The 14,423-nt window shown below is 44.6% G+C and overlaps 1 protein-coding gene across 1 annotated transcript in view; it reads right to left on the bottom strand.

The window, feature by feature from the left end:
* Positions 1–7,735, bottom strand: part of LOC308473021 (uncharacterized protein) — a gene marked incomplete at its 3' end in the record, with an annotated part of 64,405 nt that extends 56,670 nt beyond the window's left edge. The window contains exon 1 of the mRNA XM_080998268.1: positions 7,354–7,735. Coding sequence (XP_080854394.1) covers positions 7,354–7,722 — 369 coding nt within the window. The 5' untranslated portion in view covers positions 7,723–7,735. The remainder of the gene's footprint in view (positions 1–7,353) is intronic.
* Between the last annotated feature and the right edge of the window lie 6,688 nt (positions 7,736–14,423).

Genomic DNA, 14,423 nt, shown 5'->3' with positions numbered 1-14,423 from the left:
CTGAAATCATTCTTAACCTGAGGTACCACTTTAGCGAATGGGGCCTCCCGTTGCCGCCACACCATTTCTGTTCTCATCCTGAGGTAAAGTTCTTAACCCGAGGTACTACTTCTGGGTTAGTGGAGTCTGTAACCTGAAGTGTTTGTAAACCGAGGTACCCCTGTATTGAGGATGAGCTGTGTGAATGTGGTTCTCATGTTTCCTTAGTAGCCCATGAATCATAGATCTTAAGAGCTCTGTCTGGGACAGCTTGTCTAGTCTGTGGAAATGACCTTTTACATTTAGAGAGAGTAAGGGCTGGCGAGCCTTTTTTGTTGTTGTTTAGTCGTTTAGTCGTGTCCGACTCTTCGTGACCCCATGGACCAGAGCACGCCAGGCACTCCTGTCTTCCACTGCCTCCTGCAGTTTGATCAAACTCATGTTGGTAGCTTCGAGAACACTGTCCAACCATCTCGTCCTCTGTCGTCCCCTTCTCCTTGTGCCTTCAATCTTTCCCAGCATCAGGGTCTTTTCCAGGGAGTCTTCTCTTCTTATGAGGTGGCCAAAGTATTGGAGCCTCAGCTTCACGATCTGTCCTTCCAGTGAGCACTCAGGGCTGATTTCCTTAAGAATGGATAGGTTTGATCTATGGGACTCTCAAGAGTCTCCTCCAGCACCATAATTCAAAAGCATCAATTCTTCGGCAGTCAGCCTTCTTTATGGTCCAGCTCTCACTTCCATACATCACTACTGGGAAAACCATAGCTTTAGGCTCATACATATTGACATCTATTTATGGGGCCACCACAGAATGAAAATAAGCCGAGAGTAAGTTCCCATTGCACATGTGAGGATGAAAGTCACAGGAGCCCATTGTTTACCAAAGATTGTCAATACATTGAGTGTGCAAAACAGGCCTGCCCACTCAGAACCTGAAGGATGCGCTGTAGCTCAGTGGTAGACCTCCTCCTCTGCTTGCAGAAGGTCCCAGGTCCAACCCCTGGTATCTTTAGGTAAGATTAGAAGAAACCCTTGTCTGAGCTCCTGGAGAGCAACTGCCAGTAAATGCAGACAACACTGATCAAGATGGACCAATGGCCTGAAAGAGTGAATGGCGGGTATGTTCCTAACCTGCTTCCTAACTGTCTTCCTCACTATATTTCATCAGTGCCACCACTGACTGAAAAGGGATAGGAGTCCTTTCCATCCCTTGCAGCAGCAAAAACATACTGCTCAACATACTGCTCTAGGCAGCCACCTAGAGTTGCCGGCATGTAAAACAAGGTGTCAATTCTGGCTAGGTAAGTGTTTGGATTTGGCTCTCCAAGTAGTACCATTGTGACTCTCAGGCTGATGCTGCAGCACTCAGTGTCTGGGAATTCATATGAATAAACCATGACTGACCCTAAAATACGCTTTTCCCTACAGAAGAATAAATCGACCACATTCATTCTCATTGTTGCCCTAATCTGAACGAAGGTCTCCAGAGGTCAAAGGACCCGGCACCAAATTGCCTTGTGTGCAGGCTAAAAACCAAGCATTAGCAAGGCTAATAAGCAGCATTACAACTTCCCCATAAAGAGAAAACCCAAAACATTTGAGAGAATTAAATCATACAATTACTGGGATAATAGCACAGGGAGAGTGAAACATGAGTCAGAGAGAAAAGAGAGAGTCAGCTGAGATTTGAAATGAGATGAAGAGTTGATGAGGCGGAGAGCTACAGGAAGGAAAACGTTAAATACTTAATTAAATTTGCATGTGATTCCTTAATGGTAAACTTAGGGTAGGTTGAGAGACTTAGGAAATGGAAAGGACGTATTAGGCCATCTTGCCCATAAACTGCTTTGGTTAAAATAACTTTTTGCTCCCCCCCCCAACCCACATTAAATATTTTAAATTATATACCCTTCCTCCAACCCCCAGGAATGTGAATGTTATGTGGACTTGACTTCCTTTTACCGCCTCAGCATGAGCATGGGATCAGCAATGCACTGGAACTTTCACAGGATGTCACAAGTCACGATGGTCTTCCATCAATGTTGGCTGAGTCCAAATATTGTAATCACATGGGAACACTGATGGACTGGAGGTGCTATCTACCATCAACAGGGCTGGCACAGCAGCAGTGCAAGAAGTCATTATGCAGCACAGAAAGTGGTAGAATCATAGAATTCTAAGCTGGAAGGGGTCTTGGAGATCAGTTTGTTTTCTCCTGCTCCAGAAGGTAGAACCTAAACCAACGGCTTCAAGCTACAAGAAACGAGATTCTGACTAAACACCAGGAAGAATTTTCTGATGTTAAAAGCCGTTTGACAGTGGAATGCTCTCCCTCGAAAGGTAATGGACTTTTAAGCAGAGGTTGGATGGTTATCTGTCATGGATGCTTTAGTTGAGGTTCCTGCATTTCAGGAGACTGGACTAGATGACCCTCAAGGTCTCTTCCAACTCTACAATTCTGTGATTCCATGATCTAGTCCAATCCCTGGAATAAAGAATCCCCAGTAGATGGCTGCTCACTTTCTGTCTGAAGATTTCGAATGGGTGAAAGCCACTCTATGAAGCTGGTTTCATGTTGTTGACCTGCTCTTACTGTCAATAACTTTCTCCCAAAGTTTAGCCTGCAGCGTAAGCCCACTAGATCTAGTTCTCTTGTTTGGGGCAGGAGAGAACAGATCTTTACCTTCTTCATTGTGGCAGTCTGTCAGGTATCTGCAGAATACTAACATGTTCTCATTCTCTTCACCAGGCTAAACATACTCAGCTTCTTTCACTTGTTTTCCATACTGCAAGCCACCTTCATTGCCCCCCTCTGAACCTATTCCAGTTTGTCTGTATCCTTCTGAAACTGTGATGCCCAAAACTGAACACAGTGCACTGTATGTGATCTGACTAGTGCATAGATGTATAGATACAGAGATCGTTATCCAGCTGACCTCTCTGTTTTCAGCTGCTTTTATGTGCTGCATCCTTTTCATGCCTTTGCTGTTTTGTATTTATTATGTTTTATGCATGGATTTTATAGTTGTTTAATGTTTGTTATTAGCCTCCCTGAGAATCATGGATGCAATAAAAAGGCGGACTATAACTCTGCTTGAATAAAGAAATAAAATGGATTATGAAGCCAGCTCGAGCATATATGAACATGTGAAACAGACTTTTACTGAGTCAGATCATTGGTCTGTCTAGTCCAGTTAAGTAGTGCATCCTCTGTCAGCAGCCATCAACCAGAGTGGGGAGCTTGTTGGACCCCAGCTGTAGTCAGTATGTTCACTGAGCAGGGATGATGGGAGTTAGTGGCCAACAACAACTGGAGGACCACGATTTCTCCACCCCTGCCCTCTAGGATTGTAGGTAAAAACCACTTTCCCATGGTGATGTCACTGAAGTTTGCGATTCCTTGATTCAGAATGCGATTCCCAGTGGCTTGTAATGCTCCCCTTCAGCTCACAATCGCTATCCTCAGCATCATTTATTTGCATGCCACCTTTCCATAGTTAAACTCTCCTAAGAAGGCTTACAATGCAGTTTGTATTTACTTACAAAATTAAATTAGGATGTCCATGTGTCTTACTTCCAGAATGCAGAAGGTGACAGTACTTGATATAGGTTGTGTCCTCCTGCCTGATTTCTATGTAACCCATCACTTTTTAGAAGTATAATTGATTGGGATGAGAGAAAGGGGATTTTCTGTTGTTTCACTCAGGTTGTGGAACTTCCTCTCAGGGTTGGTTGCTTTCAACTAAGATCCACTGAAACTAACGAACATGGCTAAGGGCTTATTCACACTTACCTTTCCTCCTGGATTTCCAGGCATGGTCCACACTTTAAAGCTCTGTGTTTTTTTCCTTCTTCTTCTTCTTCTTCTTCTTCTTCTTCTTCTTCTTCTTCTTCTCTGATACTTTCTCCACAAAAACCCACTCTTTACCACTGATTCAAAGCAAATGGCAATTCCCAGAAAACCTGATTTGCCATTTGTTGTGTTTCAGCTTTAAAGAGCAGGTTTTTGCGGGGAAAGCTCCAGGGCTAAAAAAAAGGTGGGGGCTCTCAGCAGTGCTATTTTTCTAGAAAAAGAAGTGCTGGAATTCACCATGAACACTGTCCTTGTTCTCTTATAATGGCAATGGCGCCCACCTGAGAGGTGCCAGAACTGAGTTCCGGCAAGTTCTGGCTGAAAAAAGCCCTGGTGCTCAAACACTGAACTTTAAAGTGTGGGCCTATGCCCAGAAAGCACAAGGCAAAAGGTAAGCGTGGATAAGTTAGGTCCATTAACATCAATGGATCTATTCTGAGCAAAGCTTAGTTGAACCACATCCTCTACCTTTTAAGCTTCAATATAGGTACTAACACCTTTTTATTTGCAGAGCTTTTGGTTTAAAGGTCTGTTTCCCTGTTTTATACTGAATTGTTTTGCCTTGCTCTTGGTTTTAATATATGAATCTGATTTTAGTAACTTGAACTGTCTTGTAATTTGAACTATTTCAGTGCATTTTACTGGAGGGAGGTGCTTGCAAGCTGTTTATTTTACAAAGAAAAGAAGGCTACAGTGTGGTTTTTTTAAATAAATCAGCTTTGTGGAGATGTGCTCTTGAGAGTGTTCCATCCATCTGAAAATATGCTTAATAACACTATAAAAGATGTGGGTTTTACCGCTGGCTACAGAGAACCTAAAGAAAATGGCACAGCTGTCATTTCTCTTATTGAGCTATTAATAGATTCTTTTCTTAACCCCCACACTGTCTGTACAGCTGAGCTAATACAGCAAAATAACCTTTCATGAATAATTGTTTGAATTTGTAAACAATTTTATTTTGCTTGCATTCACTCTCCCGCTTGGCGTGTTCGGCAAATTCTTCCCCAAATGGATTTTTAATAGAACCCACACCCCTGCACACAGTGTGCAATGAGCTCCTCTGATAACTTTGCTTAATGCTCAACTCTTGCTGCCAAATTATAAAATGAAAACAAAATAAGACCTCCTATCCCATTGGGTTCTGTTGCTGGGCATCCTTGGATCAGACGGGATACCATGAAACTTGATAACTGACACTTTCAGGTTGGTTAACATGGTCAGTTGAGGTTGCAAGCAGCTGCTGCAAAATACTGGGTTTTGGGGAGTCCACCATCAGCAGTGCATCTTGGACCAGACTCCAGCCAGTTCAGGGTCCAATGCAAAACACATCTAGGCTTATGGGCAGTGCTGGTCTTGCCTAGAAGCCTCTAGGCCTTGGAACATTGCAAATGGGGATGCAACTATGGTGTGGCATGACCTCCAGGCCCTCCTTGCGCTACCTATTTTGTGCTACTCAGAGCTGGCCCAGCCATGATGCAAATGAGGCCACTACTTCAGGGGGCAGAACGGCACCACCACCCAAGTGGAGAAGCACCGCTGTTCCCAACTTAAAGTAGGAAAATACTCTATGGTTTCAAAATTTCCAGCAACTTTGAATCTCTGAGATATATGGGAATCCATGTGCCAATTACTAATCCAAGGGTTGTGCACCCACTATACCTTTAATGCACATTGTGTCAGGAGTTCAGCCTACACTCAAGTAGGACCCTGGCAGAGACACATGCCCAACTGGCATGTTCTCTCCCTCCTGGTCGATCGTTCGGGAGCTTCATTAGCTTTCTTCAGCCCGAAAATCACAGCGACTGATGCCAACCAACACCAGCACACTTAGGGATCCACAGAGTTTGTACAGCATTGCGTGACAGACCTCAGCAACTCAGCATTTTGGCTAATCTACTTTATTTACTTATAAACACACACGGAGCACTGCAACATGGCTCCCTCTCTCTCTAGCATCAGACAGCAAAGAGAAAAAGAACAAAGGACAATAGTCCCACTTCATGGAACACAGTAGCACAAACATCCTGTGTCCGTCACTTCCCAGTCTGTGGAGTCAAAACATATACTGTCATGTGAAAGACAAAAATCCCATGACTGCAATCATGGAGCAGGAATTCTAACACATTGAAGCACATTCTTTACCTCATGGGATTCTGGGCATTGCTGTTTGTTAAGGATTACTGGGAACCGTAACTCTGCGAGCAGCAAGCTACAGTGCCCAGAATTCTTTAAGAGAAAGAATATCCTTAGAATGTCCTTTAACAGTGTAGCATATACACAGTCTGGATCAGTCTGGGAGGGAAATTCCTCTTCTGGCTGGCTCTGCCATGCAGTTGGGGAAGTCCTGCCATAGGCAACACCATAATGGTGGTGGCTGCACTATATGAAGGAAGTATCTGGTGTCTGAACGGTGCAACATTGGTGGGGTCTTGGAGGGGGAGGAATCGCTTGTGGGTGGAACATATCCAGCCCCTGGGACTTGGGGTTACCCACCCCTGCTATATACAGTCACCTGGGATTAAGTCCCACTGTGGGAACTGTCAGTATCATCAGCCCACAGGCAGAGGTACCTGGCCTCCCCCGAGGCAATTGAGCGAGATACTGTGTGTTTACCGTCCGTCTGCGACCCCCGGCAGGCTAGGTAAACAAACCGGCGATCCTCCTCAAACGTGAGCAGGACACACCCTCCTCCTTCCTCCCTCCCTGCATTCTCCCAGGGAGGGGAAATGAGACAGACAGGAGTCCTCTCTACATGTTTTATTCCTGTCACTCAACAGTACATAGAAATGTGACTGTTCCCTTCAGACTCCATCAGAAGAGTCACACCTCCTCCCCTGTACTTCCAGCACAGGTCAGATGACACACTGAGCTAACATCCGGTGCTCAGAACAGAGAATAGGCTCCACCTTTTCCCCAACAGTACATCTGCACTGTTTTGCATTCCAGCCATCTGGAGCTGGCTTTTGCCTTGGTGCTTTTTCCTGACATCCTCCCCCAAAAGCATCAATTGGCAAAACATGATCCAGAGAAGAGAACAAACAGTTGTTATACATATAACAGTCCCCTGTTGTTTCAGTTCCACCCTTGGAACTCCCCACCACTGGTTTCACCAGTGTACCTCTCTGGTTGTCTGGCTTCCAAGGAATGAGTGCTTCTGCATTACCTTGGCTTGCTACTCTCTGTTGTGTCTTTGTCTCTGACTTAGACACTGCTTTAACCTGCTTTGAGTTGTTAACAATAGCAACACACGCAACAGCTAAGTTAGCAAACTCTTTTGAGTACCTCTTTGGTGGTACACCCTTTGTGACTCTCTCAGACCTGCGTATGAGGTTCTGATCCTCTGTGCTCACTGGTTCAACCTTTGGACTCTGTTGAGAACCAGTAGCAATCAGTGGTTCTTCCTTCACCTGTGAAGGTCTATCCATTGTGTGAGATTTTCTCTCAATGACTGTTACAACTGAACTCTCTGAGCTATCACTGTCATCATCATCAGTACCACTGTAATCTGTGACATCAGAAAAATCATCATCATCATCTGAATTGCCACCTGTGGGAAATGTTTGTTCTACAACCCGCTCTTGCTCTGGAGCGCTCTCTAGAAACTTTGTGAGAATCACCTGACCAGATTCAGACAAAATTACTCTGTAGAGACCCTTTTCATAACCCACAAAAATGCCTCTGGCATTCTTTACTCCACCTGGAGCTTCTGTTCTCACATGAGACCCGAAAACCTTAAAATAGGCAACAGAAGGTTTTCTATTGAACAGCTTCTCAAAAGGAGAACATCCCAACTCTGTTGAGACTTTTCTCAACCACACATGAAGATAGGACGCTAGCGATTCGGCCCAATATTCATGTGGCAAATGTGAACTCAGCAATTGCGCATTCATCCCCTTTTGCAATTCTTTGTTCACTCTAACACAGACCCCCCTGTTCCACGCTTCGGTCGAAACAGTAACTTTGTGGTCTATCCCTTTTCCATCCAGGAACTTCTGAAACTTCTGTAACAGAAAAACTTGTTTGTCATCTGTGAAAAGACAATCAATGTTAGCATCATGCATACTTTTAACCTTGTCACAAAACTCCTGAAACTTTTCTAAAGTTTCTTGCGGTTTCTCCATCATATAAACCCAAGAATAATTAGTGAAACAATCCACACACAAATATTTTGCACCGCCCCTAGATGGTTCTAGAGGACCAATCACATCAGCATACACCCGCTGAAATGCTCTGTCGACCTTCTTGGTCAGATTTCTGGTGCTCACACTGGTCACACCTGCAAGAGAGATTTCGTTAGAATCAGAAGAATTACATTTCATGTAATCACTTTGATCAAAAGTCAACAAATACAGTCCATCTTTCTCTTTGGCAGTAAGAAACAGTTCTCCATCTTTGTAGATCTTGCAGCTTTTAGCATCATAGGACAGTTTCAGTCCTTTCTTTGCAATCTGCGACACGCTCAGCAGATTAAATCTCAGTTCTGGAACCAGGTAAACATTACTTATAGTCAAGTTCAGACTCTCAAGATACACAGTCCCAATTCCGGTCGCTTCCAGCTCCTGACCGTTGGGCTGTTTCACAGTGAAGCTTTGCTTCCTCAACGTCGAAAATAGTCCTCTGTGTGGGCACAAATGAACCGTGGCGCCCGTGTCTATTATGAACGAGTTCCCAACATCTGGCGTGGTTCCTTTCGCCATCATAGCCTTTGCAGGTTTCACCTGGCACTTGGTGCGGCTTTTGCCTGACGCCTCAGGCTTCGTAGAGCTGCTCTTTGCTCCTCTTGACTGGCGCGGCTTCTTACAGTTTCGCTGTAGATGCCCAGTCTGTCCACAATTGTAGCATCGGACAGCATTCAATGCTACACCATGCTTCCCAGTAGCATCATCAGTGGGGGAATTTGAACTTTGTTCTTCTCTCCCCCTGTCAGCAACACCCATTGCACCTTGTTCAGGAACACCAACAGTTCCAACAGCCACAGTTCCTGCACTCTCCCCTCTGGGGTCAAAGCTCTCCTCAGCTTTTGTTGAGCTCTTAGGAACTTGGCCAGCATCAACTTGGCTCACCCCTTCTGGGGTTGTTATCCATCCAGACCCTGATGAATAACTGTCTCTGGTCAGGGGAGATGAGTTAGGCAAGTCTCCCCCTTCTTGGCATCCATCTTGAAGCCAAGCCTCCAGCTCACACTGTCAAACAAACTGTAAAATCCAACAGTTGTTTTTTTCCTTTCTCACGCAGGCAAAACTGCAAGTTGTTTACGCCCTTTTGCACCTGGCAGCTAAACTCTGGCTGCTATTGAAAAGTCCCTTCCAAGGGCACGTAAACTTTGTAGCCAAAACACTCTCTGGTTTTGTTTCGCTTTTCTCAAGCTTCATAATCACAGTCCAGCCCCTTTGCCAGTAACTTTCCAACTTTCCGTTACCTAGCAACAATGCATTTCAATAGGACTTCTTATCAACCACAAGAATTTGTGGAATGCAGGCCTCTTCTACCGGAGCTTTTGTTTTCTTTGAAACGCAGCTCCGTGAACCAGGGAATTAATCTTCCTGCGTTCACACTTTTAGCCCGAAATGCAGCATACCTTGAGCTCCGTTGCTTGGAAAACACCTCTTCTTTCCACCAGCTGTCTGTGGAGCCTCTGGCTTCTTTCAGACGCTTCTCTTCCTCCTTGGAGCTGAGGAGGACAATCCACCAGCCTCTCATGCAGATGTCCGATGGATCGAAACCATCCTCTGCTACCATATGTCAGTATCATCAGCCCACAGGCAGAGGTACCTGGCCTCCCCCGAGGCAATTGAGCGAGATACTGTGTGTTTACCGTCCGTCTGCGACCCCCGGCAGGCTAGGTAAACAAACCGGCGATCCTCCTCAAACGTGAGCAGGACACACCCTCCTCCTTCCTCCCTCCCTGCATTCTCCCAGGGAGGGGAAATGAGACAGACAGGAGTCCTCTCTACATGTTTTATTCCTGTCACTCAACAGTACATAGAAATGTGACTGTTCCCTTCAGACTCCATCAGAAGAGTCACACCTCCTCCCCTGTACTTCCAGCACAGGTCATATGACACTCTGAGCTAACATCCGGTGCTCAGAACAGAGAATAGGCTCCACCTTTTCCCCAACAGTACATCTGCACTGTTTTGCATTCCAGCCATCTGGAGCTGGCTTTTGCCTTGGTGCTTTTTCCTGACAGGAACATGTATAGCATTGTGTTGTAATTGTCCAGATGATTAGACCCAGTGCTTTTTTTTTTCTAAAGGAAAAAAAAGTTTAGGGGTACTCTCATTTTGACTCAAGAAAATCACCACTTCATAGCTCCAATCGGGAAAAATAAATACAGTAAATGGACAAAAGTACAAAGAACATGCATTACCTCATATTACACAGCTGACAGCTCACAGTAACCTCCACATTGGCATGAGGTTGGGTTCTGTCTAAAACTCAGGGAACACAAGGAAAGGAAAGGAAGTCACCTTCGGAGGCGGTAACAACGAAACTGACCAATCACTGTGCTAGATTCCAACTCCTACTTCACACATTAAACACTCACTTCTGTCTGAGACTCAGGAAACACCGTGACAGGAAATGAGGCTGCCATTGGGGGTAGCAATGGAACTGATGATTCACTGTGTTAGAGTAGAAATTTAATTATTATTATTTTAGTTTCTTCTCCTGTTAGAGTCACAAAATGTTTAGGGGTACGTGTACCCCTGCTTACCCCCAGAAAAAAAGCAGCTATCAATAGGATGGCAAAATAGGACAGGGCTTTGCACCTTGAATAGTTGTGCAGATGGGGGACTTTCAGCAGTATCTGGCCACCCTCATTATAGACCTCCAACTACTGTCGGATTGCCAATGACTTCATGCCAGCCCCAGCACTGTACACATAACAGCATTTTCCTCTTTAGATATTAGCGGGGGATAATGTTTGTCTCTATGCTTCACCTGCTAATGCCTGTAAAACCACTGGTGCTGATAAAGAGAGAGAAGCAATGGCCAGTGGAAAAGTGAGCATCTCCACTTTATTTCCTTGCAAATTTACCGGAGTCTGAGCATATGTACCTTTTGGAAGCAGAGTTAGAGACCATTTGGTTTATTTAGCCCAGTGTTGTCAACTCTGAGTGGCAAATTCAGCAATCCAAGGCCCCTGGCAAATGTCTTTCCTGGCTCTGCTGCCTGGCAGGATCAAAACCCTAAAAGGAAGCAGAGAGAAGCTGGTGCCTGAGGTGCAAGATGCGGCAGTGTGTGTGTGTGTGTGTGTGTGTGTGTGTTGTGGTAGTGGTGGTGACAGCTCCATCTGTACCTTTTGAGCCTCCTAGTTCTTATCTTCTGTTGTAAGACACAGTTGCCCCTAAGCCAGCCTGGTTCTTTTATGCGTCAGGGTGGACACTGTCCCATCATGGTCTGAAGTAAGGGGTATCACCAGACTTCACTATTTAGTAGAAGGAATTCAAATCCATGCTGGAAAGTTAGTTGTGCCCTGCAAATAAATCAGAATAAATGTTCAATGAAGATGGGTTTATCCACTTATCTTTTGCCCCACTCTTTCCAGGCATAGGCCCGCACTTCAAAGCTCTGTGTCTGAGCATTAAAACATTTTTATTTTTTGCCTGGAGCTTTTTCTGTGTAAACCTACTCTTTAGTTCTTAGTCGGAGGAAACACCAATTTGTTGTTGTTGTTGTTTGCAGATTGAAATAGGTCATCTGGAGGAGATCTAGTATCCTTGTCCCTCAGTTCAAGCAGCAAAGGGAGGAATTCAAAATCACACTAAGGCTATTGTTCCATCAGGGCAAGCATTTTGGCTTGCTGGGGGGGGGGGAATGATCCATTCTCTCCTCTGAGCTGCTCTGGGAGTTCTCCTAACCCCACCCCAAGCAATTAGAGGGTGCAGGGTGAAGGTAGGGAGCCCTGTCATGGAAGTGGAGGTCCTTGCACTGATGGGACTCATTAGTGGAATTCCACCCCCACCCCACCCCCAATGTCCTTGGGCCAGCCTTATACCTAAGATCCATTGCACTGGCAATTCCTAGAACCAAACTAGGACATCTAATACTCAACAAATACGTTCTACCACTCATCCATGATCCTTCCCCCATTTCAAGGAGGGGAAGAGCACATGCCTTGCATTTTCATTTAGAAAGAATCAGGCGATGGGAAAGACGTGGAGCTCAGACTCAGACCTAGGGTAAGACAGCTTCTCATGCTTAGTACTGTTATAGGATGGGGGCTACTTTGGGTGCCATCTTTGAAGTCCATCCAGGTCTGTGCTTTTATAGCTGTAAGATGGGATTCTGTAGTAGAAGGCAACTGCTGAAGTGGCTAAACCATTTAATGTCCCTAGCTAAGTCTCTTAGGCATCATTTTTACATGACTAAAGTGTTATTCAAGTACAGGTGTGTTGCCATAGAAACAACTAGTTAGTGGTGCTTCCTAGGGGTGGGAGAACAACAGGCCAGGGGTTAATATTGCCTGGTATTGCCTGAAGCTAGGAAGACAGAGAGGTTTGACTTGCTCTCTGTGTCAAACCAAACGTACGGCTTGTAGTTGGTGGGGAGAAACGACTAGGAAACCTAATGGGGCAGTAAGATCCATTGAAGTGTCAATGTTGTGAGCCCTTCCATTTTATGCTCAGGTTGTTCTAGATATGTAAATAAAACCATCTATCACAAAGACACCACAGTCTCTGGCAACCTTCATTCCAAGGAATCCCAACATGTAGTATGTGCTAGCTCCCCTATAGCATCTCATTGCTCAAAGATTGGGGTACACATAGCAGAATGTTTGTTAGCTTTTAAAACAATTTTACAACAAAGCAGGGCCCTTGGGTACAAGCAGCTTGTGGCCTAAGCTTATGCATGTTTACCCAGAAGTCATTCTAATTGAAAGCAGTTGGATTTGCTTCCAGATAAATGTGCACTGGATTAAAATCTTTAATGAAGGATAGAGGGGTTCCGAATGATATTCCAGTTTAGAGCATTGAGGCTCCAGTGATCTTACCTAGCAACTTTGCTTCCTGTAAATTAATTGTGAGTGAGGTTAACTCAGGATAACAAGCCTGAATTATCGGGCTTAGAAACTTGGGGAACTCAATTATGTGAGCTTGTTGAAAGATCTCACCCAAATTTCAGGAGCTGGACCTTTACAGTATGGTACTTGAGTCCTTAAGAAATCCATCTGGAGGTCACAGGCCTTTGTCACAAGCTGTGCCAGCTTCAATTCTGCAGAACAATAATTAAAAATAACAAGAAGTGGTGTCATTTCTATGACGAGAAACCAACAAACGGAAAGAGGCTGTATTCAGTTTCTCTGAATACAGACAAGTTGCAAGATTAAGGGCACAATATTCCAGTTACTTTCCCCATGCCCAATCACTGGTGGTAGCACTAATTTTTCATTCTCCAAATCCTCTTTCTTGATAGAATCTACCCCACCCCCGCTTTCTGTAAATCTTAATATTTTTGTTTGCCAGAATTATTCATATATTGAACTAAAAGTATTGGCTGTGGGACTCATCCCATCTGCTTCTCCCTCTATGGAAAAAATATTATTTAACTTAAGGTGGCAGTTATGTAATTTAGTTCTTATGTTCCATTATTAATGAATTTTATCATGAAATATTTAGACTCTTCCCCTGTTCTGCCTTTTGGAGCCTTGGTCGTAATTATGTCAGATCAAATTTTCTTCTTTTTTGAAGAGGTATTTATTAACAAATCTGTCCTCTGTGGCCCTGACACAAGACGTTTAAAGCTGCAATCCTATGCTCACTTACCTGGAATGAGCCCAGTTTAACTCAGTTTGATTTACTTCTGAGTAGATGTACCCTGGATTGTGCTTTAAATGGAGCAGCAATCTGTTCTATTTTTCTTGGAGCTCTTTCGATATTCCAGGTTGAGAAATTGACACACACACCCTTCCACACATACACTTTGATGACTCCACACTTGCTCAGCTCAAAAATTCGGAAAACCCTGGAGTTGAAAGGTACCTCAAATATAATCTAGTCCAACTCATGATGCAAGAAACTCACTAATACATCAATCTTGCTGGGTAGCCATCCAGCCTCTGCTGAAAGACCTCTAATAAGGGAGAGCCCACCACCGTCCAGTTCAGCCAGTTCCACTGCCAAATAGGTTGTACCATCTGGAATTTCTTCCTAATGTTTAGTTTAAATTCATCTTCTTGTAAATTGAATCCCTTGGGTCCAAGGATTGGTTGAACCCTCTGGAGTAACAGAAAACTGATGCTGCCCATCTTACCCGCCAGTTCCCCCTTTCCCAAAGTTACTCTCTTTCCCCGCTGTCCAAAGAGTACAGTAGACAGCTTTACAAAGCCCAGGAAGACCTCGCCCTGGCTATGCAGAGCTGTCGAACATTTGCAGCTGGAGACTATGAGCATTGCCACCTGGAAGTATTTGTGGAGTCAGAAAAAGCACCCATTTGAAACTGAGCATGCTCAAAGGGGAACTGTGCTTCACAGCCAGAGCAAGTCATTTCGCGACCTGAGGCAGAGTGGCTGGCTCACACACTGCTGCCTCTTCCTCTTCCTCTTCCTCCATCTTTTGATTTTGCCTCTGCTTAGGTGTCTGCAGTGCAG

Source organism: Podarcis pityusensis (genome assembly GCF_964106645.2).
Source record: "Podarcis pityusensis genome assembly, chromosome: 3".
NCBI classification, from domain to species: Eukaryota; Metazoa; Chordata; class Lepidosauria; order Squamata; family Lacertidae; genus Podarcis; species Podarcis pityusensis.
Note: the sequence above shows the minus strand (reverse complement) of the source record. Positions and strands in the feature narration are given on the sequence as shown.